Source organism: Geotrypetes seraphini, chromosome 15, assembly GCF_902459505.1.
Source record: "Geotrypetes seraphini chromosome 15, aGeoSer1.1, whole genome shotgun sequence".
NCBI lineage: Eukaryota > Metazoa > Chordata > Amphibia > Gymnophiona > Dermophiidae > Geotrypetes > Geotrypetes seraphini.
The window spans coordinates 3,965,763-3,978,335 of NC_047098.1; the positions used below are offsets into that span (position 1 = coordinate 3,965,763).

A 12,573-nucleotide genomic window follows, 5' to 3' on the forward strand; every position below is an offset into this window, starting at 1 on the left:
ATGATGATGAAGCTGTTGATCACCGTTCTTCTAGCATCTGGCGGTAAGAAATGAGGAAGCAAAGGAACGAGGGCTCAAGCCCTGTCTTCTTCCTTCTTCTCAGCTCCTAGCTGTGCAATAAGGCTTAATTTTCTCACACAGATGTGATATTGCCTATTACGATAGACACAATATTGATGTGGTACGGCGTGGATATTACTTAGGCTTTTGTTTCATGATTCTTATACAATGTTTTCTCAATCAATGAAATCACCCAAAGCTGTGAAAAGAGCGTAAAAGCAGACAAAATGATTACAAAATCAAAACATAAGAAGGCCTGGGATATCTCCTGAATGTGTTATAGGAGATATGAAGTACGCACTGGTAGGTACTCTCCACTCCTTATTCTCTGGGATCTTGCTGGGCAGTGGAATAACTGATTGCAATTCACCTCAAGCTTGGATTTTGATAAGATGAGTACTTAAACTTAAAATTCAAATCCAGTTCTCTCTAATGTATGCATAAAAACGTGGTATACAGCCTTGGTGAGAGGAAGGACCCTTGTGATGCAATGCAACATGCTTAGAATCAAAAGTAATACCATTAACACAGACCGATTGGAGCCTCCCAGATAGATACAATCCAATTGTTAAAACCATCTCCTGGCCAAACCCATGAACTTATACCTCTCTTCTGCGGATGGGCAGACTGGATGGGCCATTTAGCCTTTATCGGCCATCATGTTTCTATAACCATAAAGCTCTCTGACCTCACAATGCAGGTGTAAAGAGCCTTAGCCTATAGGAAGAGGAGATGCAAATGTTAAGAGCCTTAGCCAATAGGGAGAGGAGGAGATGGTGGATGCTGCGGATGGGCCATTTGGCCTTTATCTGCCATCATGTTTCTATAACCATAAAGCTCTCTGACCTCACAATGCAGGTGTAAAGAGCCTTAGCCTATAGGAAGAGGAGATGCAAATGTTAAGAGCCTTAGCCAATAGGGAGAGGAGGAGATGGTGGATGCTGTGGATGGACCATTTGGCCTTTGGCTGCCGTCATGTTTCAATGTTTCTATACATAAAGGGAAACAGCCATATATACGAATATAAACAAAAGAAGAAACGTGCTGTTGATATGTTTAGCAGGAAATCACATTCATCCAAAATCAAACAAAACTGACAGAAAATAATAAATATAAAAATGGAGAAAAACAGACCTCACACACGGGTGACTGGGACTTCACTGTACCCTACGCCACCCGTATCATCACTGGTCTGAAAAAAACGCCATACGTCAGATAAACTTCTTTTTCAAATCTTGTTATCGTCTCAAGGTAGGATAATAATTAAATTTCAGCTGCATAAAACATGCTTAACAGTATCTCATTAGAGTAGAGCGTAAATGCAAACTTATCTTCACGCCCTCCGTCCGGGGTAGTTCGTTCTTTACTTTTTCATGGAGACAGACGGCAGCTTGATCCCAACCGTCGGTGCTACTGTCTGTCCTCTTCAGCCAGGCTACATCAGGGGAGAAGCCATCAAAATGTCATTTTCTAACACACAAATTTTCAGACGCTCTCACACAACTGGGATTGTTCACCCTCGAGAAGAGAAGACTGCGAGGGGACATGATAGAGACTTTTAAAATACTAAAAGGATTCGACAAAATAGAGCAAGAAACATCGTTATTCACATTGTCCAATGTGACTAGGACAAGAGGTCATGGACTGAAGCCGAGGGGCACCAGGCCCAGGACAAATATCAGGAAATTCTGCTTCGCACAACGAGTGGTGGACGCTTGGAACGCACTCCCGGAGGAGGTCGTGATGGAGACCACCATTCCGGGATTCAAGGGCAAGTTGGACGCACACCTTCTCGCAAATCACATTGAGGGTTACGAGTAAACAAGGTTTCTCAACAGGGAACACCTGGCTCGGCCTCCGCGGGTGCGGGTCGCCGGACTGGATGGACCTAGGGTCTGATCCGGCGAATCCATTTCTTATGTTCTAACTGTAGTTAGAGATGCTGACAAGGTTCCAAAATGGACCGGTTGACCCCTCCCCTCCCCCGGTCACTTATCATTATACATTAACGTAAACACTATTAACAACACAACACCAGTTTCATGGTAAATCGAGTCGCAGCTCTGTTTATAACACAGCAATTGCACTACCAAAAACTGTACCCAATAAGCATCTTTTAAGCCCTGTGATCCCGCCCCTGTCAGCAAGGGGGGAAGGCAGGTGCCGCCCTGCCCCTTCGAACGGGTCACCAGCCCACCTGGCACCCACTTTCGAACTAGCTGTACTCTAGCTGCTCATCTCCCGATGAGCCCCCGCCACTGCGACACCTTCGAGCTCCCTTCACCAGGAACCTGCTCTATGCCTGAGGGAGGGAGGGGGGGGAAATCGCCGCCAAGGACCAAAAGAGCCCTGTGCCTCGGCGACTACTGCCTTTTATATTCCTCCTCCTCTATCTCCCGCCGCGGCCAATCATTTTAAACTCGGGAGCCCCTTCCCCACCAATCAGATGGTGTACGCCTCCTGGGAGTAGTGTTACCAGACATACAGATTTCCCTGGACATGTCCGGGGGTCCGGACGACTTTTCAAAACCCAGCACTTTGGCTGGGGTTTGAATAGCTTCCTGTGAAAAATCATGGCGGGAAGGAGCATCCGCGCATGTATTTATGCCATCTAGGGGCGGGGGCTGGGGCGGGGTGTGATGCAGGCAGAACGGGATGAAACTGGGCGGGCCTGGGGGCATGGCCATGGGTCCAGATTTTCCTTCAGGAGCCAATGCCGACAGGCTGCCACTGTGGGCCTTCCTGCCCTGTATTACAGGCGCCCATCGAGACTAGCTCTGGCCTTTCCTTTATGACAGTTCTCCCTTCTCCTTCCATGTGATGTAATTTTTCCCCGTGATGCGGCATGAACCTATTCTGGAGAAGTGTGGTTAAGAAATTCTGATTAGTACATTAGATTAGGCAAACATGCCAATGCATCTGAATGAAGAATACAGTTTCATTCCCACAGCAATGTTCAAGGCAGTGTTCAAGGCCCAGTTAAAAGCCCACCTCTTTGCTTTCAACTTCTAACTCCTCTCACCTTGGGTTCTGCATCCCCAACCCTGTCTGTCCAAGTTAGATTGTAAGCTCTTCCGAGCAGGGACCGTCTATAAATGTCAGCCCACCTCTTAGAGAGAACTTTCGACTCCTAACTCCTCTCACCTTGGGTTCTGCATCCCCAACCCTATATATGTCATGTCTGTTTGTCCAAGTTAGATTGTAAGCTCTTTTGAGCAGGGACCATCTATAAATGCCAGCCCACCTCTTCCTAACTCCTCTCACCTTGGGTTCTGCATCCCCAACCCTATATATGTCATGTCTGTCTGTCCAAGTTAGATTGTAAGCTCTTCCGAGCAGGGACCATCTATAAATGTCAGCCCAGCTCTTTCAGAGTGCTTTCGACTCCTAACTCCTCTCACCTTGGGTTCTGCATCCCCAACCCTTTATGTCATGTCTGTCTGTTCAAGTTAGATTGTAAGCTCTTCCGAGCAGGGACGTCCATTAAATGTCAAAATGTACAGCGCTATATAAGTGATAAGTTTAGAGCCCAGTCTTCCTATTGTATTCCTACTACTAACAGTGCATTTTTTCTTTAGCTTACGGATGTGGGCTGCCCACATATATGCCCAACTCCAGAGTGGTAAATGGTGAGGATGCCAACCCATACAGCTGGCCCTGGCAGGTAAGTGTCACCCCTATTACTGTGAACAGAAATGTACACAGGATCTTCACATAGACCGGTCATCTTTCCTCTCTCCTCTACTCCGTTCTTAAGGTCTCTTTGCAATACGAGAACAATGGCGCGTATCATCACACCTGCGGAGGATCCCTCATTGCCCCCAACTGGGTCTTGACCGCTGGACACTGCATCTCGTAAGTTTCCACTCTCTTATTTCCCATATCTCAGAGATATAACTATGGCCAAAATAAGAGGTCGGGGGACAAGGAGACTGGACGTTAGTGGACTGCGGAAAGGAAGATGGGGCCCAGGCGAGTGGAAGGGAAACTAGGAAGGCAAAGCAAAATCATCTTTTTCATTTCTTTTTCAAAATTTGTTTACTATGTTGCTGGAACAAATACTCAAAGCGGTTCAGTCACGCGGCCCCTCAGTTTAAAAACTTCATTTTGTAAAAAAATACAAAGTATTGTACTGATTAGATGGCATATTATTTTAATATATTTTCTCCTTAAATTTACAAGATGGATTGGGAGGGGGGGGAGGGAAGGGTAAATTTATTTTATATATGGTATTAGGTATTATTTCTAGGATAAGAAAGGGTGGGAGAGGTGGGAGATAAGAGTATATCATTTGTACCATTGAAGATTGTTAAGTGACATAATTATTGTTAATTTGTTTGAATATATTGTTGCACTTATTGTAATTTGTAAATGAATAAAGAATTGGGGGGAAAACAAAACAAAACTTCATTTTCAAAATGACAGAACCAAGCAGAAGCAGATTCTAACTGGGCTAGAACCCCAAAAGCAACCAGGCAAAGCCTCTGCCAACCATCTGATCTTTGGCACTGCCCAGAGCATTGATTGTTGTGCCACACACATCTCTGCAGGGCTGGCACTGCTATTAGGGGGAACTAGGCACCAAGATTCTGGGGGTGCAAAGGCAGGGGGCAACTAATTTAAATGTGTTTGCTTGTCGACTATCGAGCCACATTTTGAGTTCATTTGCCCTCAAAAACAAGCTCATCCATCGCATTGATTAGGAATTCTATTCATCTACTTTAGTTTCACCATTGTTACAATAACCCACATATAGCTTAAAGAACTTTAAATAAATTACTCTCAAATTTAATTTTTTTTGTTGGTTTTGCAATTTTATAATTTCAACTATAATGTGCCATGAAATATATTTGCTCCGTTTAGTGTGCCAGAGTTAAAAATGTTTGAGAGACACTGGTATAAGCCATCAGTTCCCATAACCTTGCAACTCATACTGTGAGACCGGCCCCGCCTAGCAGAGGAAACTGGTATGTTATTATCTGCCATTTAGAGAATGATATAGGGACAAATTTGTCCCCATAGGAACTCAATTTCCTCATCCCGTCCCCGTGAGTTTTGTTGCTGTCTCTGTTTCTGCCTTAACCACACAAGCCTCAAACTCTTATGATTTTAAAGCGTTTGAGGCTTGTGCAGAGAGGACGGAGCTTGCAGGAATGGGGGAGGGACAAGAAAAGAACTCACCGGGATGGGAAAATGAATTTCCACAGAGATGGGGAAAAATTTGTCCCCGTGTCATTCTCTACTGCCATTCTTCTTGGCAGCCATAAGAGCTAAGACGGGGGAAGCACTGAGTTAGGGCATCCGGAGGGAGCTAGGCTGGGTCAGAAGGTTGCATGATGGGCCAGAACCAGGGACAGTGACATGGGGGGGACCGGTGGGGGGTGGAAGTGCAAGATGAAAGATTTGCCTCCCGGCAGTATTTTCTCTTGACAATCTCTTCCCTGTTCTAGTTCGTCCCGTAAGTATCAGGTGGTACTGGGAGAGTATGACAGAGACACAGATGAAGGCACCGAACAGCGTATCCCAATCAACAGTGGAGACCTCTTTCTTCACCCTCGCTGGTTTCCCATATGTGCTGCCTGTGGGTAAGTGTCTTTGGTTTGAAAAGGCCGGAAGCCTGAACTGTTGTTGAGATAATCACAGCTCTTCCTGTGACGACTCCCTGGAAGTCTCCGTCTCCCTTGCCTAGTAAGGTTTCTGGCTTTGATCAGTAGAACCATTGCTCTTGTCTCTTCTGCACATTAACTCGGTTACTGGATAAAGTGTAGGCAAATATGTCTAATGATTATTCATTGCCTGTTCTTTGAAAGCATGGCCAGATTTCTCGCCAGACATAATAGACAGGTGATGAGGGTTGCCTGCGTCACAGAGAGCGCCAACCGCAAATAATGCCGTGGAAGTGTTAGGCACAATGGTCAAAAGGGCCAAAGTTATTTGGAAGGAGACCTTTCAGCCTCCTGCGCCATTACAAAGACCGTAACTCCGGCCCTAGATGAAAGCAGACCTGTTGAGAGTTCCTGAGCACTAGATGTATGAGCTGTGGCTTTGGGTCCAGTGTTATTTCACTTGAAGTCCACTCAGTCACGGGATAAGTCTGTGACAAGTGGGTAATATTTACATGCATACATGCCAGCCATCGATGCCAATTTGCTGTGTTAACATTACTCTGTAACAACCCGTGTAACTTGCATGGCAGGTCCACAGAAGGGAATCATGGACTTAGGAGGTCCTCAACTGAGTGGTGTAGTTACTGGTGGGCCTGGGTGGGCACAGGTCCACACATTCATGGCTGAGGCACACTCTATCCCCAGCCTGGCCACCCCACCCTCTCTGAACGCCCCTCTCAGCTCTTCTTCAGGTCTTTCACTGGCGGCAGCAGTAATCCATGTCTATGGGGCCTATGCAGGCAGTAGACATGCATGGAGGAAGGAGTGGCCTAGTGGTTAGAGCTCCAACTATAGCCTCAGCCTGAGGCTGTGGGTTCAGATCCTGCCCTACTCCTTGTGACCCTGGGCAAGCCTCTCAATCCTTCATAGCCCCAAGTGCGTTAGATAGATTGTGAGCCTAAGTACCTGATTGTAAACCACTCGGATAACCTGATAGGTGGTATATAAATACCTAAATAAATGAAAAATAAAATTTGTTAGCTGAGGTAGAGTGTGTGGAGGGGGGAGGGGAATGTCAGATGCAGAGATGGAGGAGGAGAGAAATGCAGGACAAAAGGAGGGGGGAGGGGCATTTGGAAGGCCTGTCTATACATGCGTAACTTATAGAATACTCAACCTGTGTCACTCTGACATCAGCTCTATGACAGGCATCAATGACTGTACCGATGTTAGCACATTAATACCCAGTAAGGGTATAATTCTCTATCCCTTTATGGACTAGGGTTCTACCTTATAGAGCCTCATTATAGAGTTAGTCTATAAAGTTCTATGCACATTTTCATGCTTAGTGCATACATTTAGATGCGTGGAGGGGTATTTTCGATAAGACACTCAAGTCTGAGTTTGGACGTTTTGGGAAAGATGTCCAGAAATCCAGTAGAGAAAACGTCCATTCTCAAAACAGCAAGATGTCTTTTGGGGGGGGGGGGGTTTGAGAATGACCTACGTAGATGTTTTGATTCTTAGTACGTCTATCTTTTTTGGCCATTCTCAAATATAAAGACATCCACATGAAAAACACACAAAAGCAAGTTTTTTGGACATTCAAGCAGCCAACATTCTTAGCAAACTGTTCACAGACGGCTGAGCATTCCTCAGCACAGCAGGAAGATTACCACAGAGAACGTCATATTAAAAGTCCCAGGTACAGATGGCAGTATATTTTACTTATATTGTAGGGTGAGCCCTCCAAAACCCACCCAAAACTTACCGCACCCACCTGGACACCACAACAATAGCCCTTATGCCTGCAGCTGTCATCTTTATGTAGGTACAGTAGGTTTTGAAGGACTCACCATACAATAGAAGCAAGTTAAAATGACATCTGTACTTGGGACTTTTAATGTGAAATTCACTGCAGTAACTTCTGCTCTCTGGGCTCTGTGTTAACATCTGAAGCCGCTTGGGCTAAGAACTTTTCAGTACCTCCTTAATACAGGCTAGAACAACCAATCAGTGATGACTGAAGTTAACAAGTTCTGTTTGTATCATATAAGAGTCATAATTTTATAATGCGTAACTGCGAGAGGGGCTTGGATGTGGAAGGCCTTGGACAGAACGGGGGGCGTACCAAGCATGCACACACTAAGGGGTAGACATAAGCAGTGGATTTTCCCAAGTCCATCTTTCTAGTTCTAATTTCTCTAAGACAAAGAGATCAATAAGTGTAAGTTACCGAACGTGAAGCAGGTGTAGGACCAGTTCAGTCTGTCTAGTGACCTGGAACCACCTGGTAACCTATCTTCAAGGGAGTGATTCTCAGCCGCTTCTGCATCTCCTATTCTGATTATTTATACCCTGCCTTTCCCAAGGCGGGTCACAATGAAGTACAAACATGAGCAAAATCACATACATTACAACAAATAGAACATCGATAAAACGTAATAATGATCATGTAAAGCCTCCTAAAATTGCAAAGAGGCTACCAGCACCTCACATCCAAAAACTGTAGATCAAGTCCCATATTTCATCTTACAGAAGAGGCGTTTCTTCAACATTTTCTTAAGACGACTCAAACTTGGTTGCTGTCGTAAATATCCCGGAAGCTTATTCCACTCCCGAGGACCCACCACACGAAAACATGCGTTCTCTAGCCGCAGGTGTTTCACTGTCGGAATACGTAGGTCATCGTGAGTCACCGAGCACAACAGGCGCTGTGGTTCTTATGGCAGAATGCAATCCATCAAGTGTTTCGGTGCCTTATTGTGTAAACAAAGATGCACCATGACCAATAATTTATAAAGGATTTATGTAGGATGGTCTTAATCCAAAATGGCACTGGATATGGTGTGGTAATAATTTTAAAATCGGGCCGGGCTTGAAGTGGACAGCACCAGTTTGAATAACAGGACCGGTGGAGAAGAAAAGGCTGGGGGAGTCACGCCTAACCCGGAACACCTTAGCAACGCAGTAAGGCTTTGGGGGAGGGGGGGGGGAATCACACGTTTGGAGGACACTTTAATTCACCATTTCTTTTTTTATTTTGTCATTTTGAATAAAGAAAATAAAATAAACCCAAAGCCACATAGAAAAAAAGGAGAGAAATCCTCATACACAGACTACAGAACGATATTCTTGTAAGAACAGCCCTTAGAGGTGTTTACCAGCCTTGTTTTGGCGCCTCCTGAGGTTTTTCCGGTGAGAGATTCCCGGGGCAGTCAAAAGTGTCTATTTCCTTTCCAGGAATGATGTTGCTCTTGTCAAGTTGTCCAGGGCCGCCGAGTTAAACGATAAGGTGAAACTGGGATGCCTTGCACCAGCAGGCGAAATCCTCCCCAACGACTATCCCTGTTACGTCAGCGGCTGGGGACGACTAGCCAGTGAGTATCACAGTCCTTTCCGTTTTTAGAGCCACAATCTCGTTGAGAGGAGGTGTTCCAGGGCTGTTTTGGGAGGGTCCTGGAAACACCACTTACACCTTACATTTCCCAGCCAAATACATTTAGAACAGGGGTGTCCAACCTTTTGGTTTCCCTGGGCCGCATTGGCCAAAATAAATGTTTCTGGGGGCCGCACAAATGCGCAAACGCTGCAGCAAGACAGAAGAGGGAGCTGGCAAGACGATAAACACCCGAGGGCAGCAGAGGAAAACAAGGCATCGCCCTTGACCGGGGCCGCACAAAATACTTCACGGGGCCACAGGTCGGACACCCCTAATTTAGAAAGAGCAACAGATACCTAGTAACATAGTAAATGATGGCAGATAAAGACCTGAACCTGCCCATTAGTTATACCCATTACTAGAGTTACGAGATGTCCGGATTTCCCCGGACATGTCTTTCTTTTGAGGACATGTCTGGGCTGCTTTTCAGAACCCAGCACTTTGGGTTTTGAAAAGCCTCCTCAAATTGCATCAGGCAGGGAGGAAAAACGCACATGCGGACAAGAGTGGGGAGCAGCGGACAAGAGCAAGCGGTGGGGTTGGGGCAAGGGTGGAACTGGGGGTGGGATTAGGGCAGGGATGGGCAGAACTGAACGGCCCTGGGGGTGGGTCTAGGGCAGTGGTCTCAAACTCACGGCCTGGGGGCCACATGCGGCCCACCAGATACTATTTTGAGGCCCTCGGTATGTTTATCATAATCACAAAAGTAAAATAAAACCGTTTCTTGATCATCTGTCTCTTTAGCTATAAATTATGATATTATTATTAAGACTTAGCCCAAAGGAAAGATTTATAAACTATAAAGAGTTTTACCTCGTGCAAAATTGTCATTTCTTTAATAAGACAATAACTATTTTTTCTGAGGTCCTCCAAGTACCTACAAATCCCAAATGTGGCCCTGCAAAGGGTTTGAGTTTGAGACCACTGCCCTAGGGGTACAGATTGTGTAAGTGGAAAATCTGGCAACCCTACCCATTACTAATACATGATTAAATTAACTTGTCTCTTGGTCAAAGACTGTAGCATACAGTAGATAGATGAGTAAAAGATATTGAATGCAGTGGTGTCTTCCTTACAGCGAATGGCGCACTCCCTAACATCCTCCAGCAGGCTCTCTTACCTGTAGTGGACCATGCTCACTGCACCCAGAGGGACTGGTGGGGCAGCAGCATCAAGGAAACCATGGTCTGTGCCGGAGGAGACATCAAGTCCGGTTGCAATGTGAGTATCAGATGATCTGGCCATGCAGTCTCATTCTGCCTGGCCACGCCCCATTCCCCCCAGCCCCGACCCCTCAACTTGTTTGTTTGTCGGGACAGCATCTGGGCATGCGCTGGTGTGACGCGATGACATCATATGCATGTGTGTGACATCACTGTGACACACCAGTGTATCTGCAAATGCCATCCTGACGTTGCTCGTTGCTAAAGGCTTTTTAAAACCCAATGTGCCAGGTTTTAAAAATCAGTCCGGACCCCCGGACATGTCCTCAAAAAGGGTAAAAGAATTCCTCACTGTGTCTTAAGTTGCGTATGAGACCTTGGTGCCCCGGTTCTTGTTTCAGGGTGATTCTGGAGGACCTCTGAACTGCCAGGATGCTGACGGAAGATGGCACGTCCACGGCATTGCCAGTTTTGTGTCTTCCCTGGGTTGCAATGCCCTGAAGAAACCCACCGTCTTCACTCGCGTCTCTGCTTTCAATTCCTGGATTGAGGAGGTGAGCATGCTTAGACCTGCTTCTTAAACTGCAGGGTAGGCCACGGAAAAGTAGCCCGCCTCTAATACCAGTGCCAGAAAGACGATGTTTTTTATTTATTTATTTATATCCAGCTTTTTTGGCATGTTTAAACATCTATATTTTTCGCATATTTTAGGACTTATTTTTCACATATCCCAATTAAAGAGAAAACTCAGACCTGTGAAGATATGGTTTGGTCTGACGTATCAATAGAAAATGTTCTGGTGATTTTAACCCTTTTTGCACTTACTAGGAAAGTATTATAACGTTTACCAACGACTGTTTATTTATTTTTAAAATTTCTATAGCGTTTTATTCCAAAATGGTTTACAATAAATTTACATACTTAAAATATTGAAACAGGTCAGAACAGATAAAAGCAAAAGCAGAAAGATTCAATCCTTACAATAGGTCAAATGCTCAAAGAAATACATCAACAAATAATTGCATTTTCAGCAGTTTCCCGAATGAACTCCTATCGCCACATTTTTGAAAATTAACAAACTGCACCCAGCGCTGAGAAAGTTCTAGCAAATGTTTCCTACAAGACCAGGGCCTGGCATTGGGTCCTACTTGGCACCAGGTCCCTGTGTCTGACCACCAATCATTTCTCTTTTCTCCATTGGCACAACTTTTCTCTCATTTCTCTTTCAGACAATTGCGAATAACTAAAGAAGAACCACAGCTGAACATCCTGGGAAAATTCACATTAACAATAAAAATGAATCTGTCACCTGCTCCAAATGGCTTCTGTGTCTTCTCTTTGCAAGTTTCTTTATTCTTTGATTATACCGTTTATCAGTCAGGTACCTAAATGGTTTAAGAATAATAAGAATTTATTTTCTTATATGTCGCCCAACCAGAAGTTACGGGCGGTTCACAACAAGAGAACTGAGGCATATCAGTGAAGATACAGGATACAGTAGAATACAATGCTATACAATACAATACAACATGATACAATGCAGTAGGATACAAAGCAAAATCATCGCACAAATTTGCCAAACAGTGATTTTCTAAACTCATAGTAAGATTGGGAGTGGGCAAACAAGAGGACACATCCAAGAGTTCAGAAACTCCACTGGTTACCTGTAGAATCCAGAGTCCTCTTGTATTTGTTACAAAGCTCTCTTCGGGATTCTTCCAGCTTACCTAGTCTCCCAGTTCTCTCTCAATGGTTCCAACAAGAGCACTCTCAGAACAACCCTATTTAATTACCCCTCCCTGAAATCTTACCAATACAAAAAGTTTCTAGATAGAATGTTATCATTCCAGGCAGCCAGGCTGAACACATGGCTTGGAAACCCCATACTTAAGGCCACTACATACGCTGACTTTAGAAAATCCCTGAAAACTCGATTGTTTAACAAATTCTAAATTCCCAACCCACCTCATCCTCTCTACGGCCCTCTTCTCTACCTCGCCACCATCCCAATTCAAGATTTGAGACTAACTTATACTCTCTTTCCACCTTGTATCCCATGTACTGACAAAATGTATCTTTATTGTAAACCGCTTTGAACTTCACGGTATAGCGGTATATAAGAAATAAAATTATTATTATTATTGAAAGGCTAGAGTTTTGGGGGTTTTTTAAAATTCTTTATTCATTTTCAAATTTACAATATGTTTAACAATATATCCAAACAAATTAACAATAAATATAACACTTAATAATCATCAATGGTACAAATAATATGCTCTTATCTCCCACCCTTTCTTATCAT

General features: G+C 44.6%; 2 protein-coding genes across 2 annotated transcripts in view; one reads left to right on the plus strand and one right to left on the minus strand.

Annotated features, from left to right (window-relative positions):
* On the plus strand, positions 1–11,518 carry LOC117349078 (proproteinase E-like). Its single transcript, XM_033922029.1, has 8 exons — positions 1–43; positions 3,639–3,724; positions 3,818–3,915; positions 5,511–5,645; positions 8,910–9,046; positions 10,187–10,329; positions 10,673–10,825; positions 11,501–11,518. Exons 1-8 carry the CDS (start codon positions 1–3, stop codon positions 11,516–11,518), a joined length of 813 nt encoding a protein of 270 aa, XP_033777920.1.
* Positions 11,319–12,573, minus strand: part of LOC117349076 (chymotrypsin-like elastase family member 3B) — a 26,911-nt gene continuing 25,656 nt past the window's right edge. Inside the window, exon 8 of the mRNA XM_033922028.1 lies at positions 11,319–11,656. Coding sequence (XP_033777919.1) covers positions 11,645–11,656 — 12 coding nt within the window. The 3' untranslated portion in view covers positions 11,319–11,644. The remainder of the gene's footprint in view (positions 11,657–12,573) is intronic.

Bases quoted from the DNA above. Each gene is read 5' to 3' on its own strand.
- LOC117349078 (XM_033922029.1), top strand. From the start codon at position 1: ATGATGATGAAGCTGTTGATCACCGTTCTTCTAGCATCTGGCG. The intron at 44-3,638 runs GTAAGAAATGAG...TTTTTTCTTTAG, and splicing joins CGTTCTTCTAGCATCTGGCG to CTTACGGATGTGGGCTGCCC. The intron at 10,330-10,672 runs GTGAGTATCAGA...TTCTTGTTTCAG, and splicing joins ACATCAAGTCCGGTTGCAAT to GGTGATTCTGGAGGACCTCT.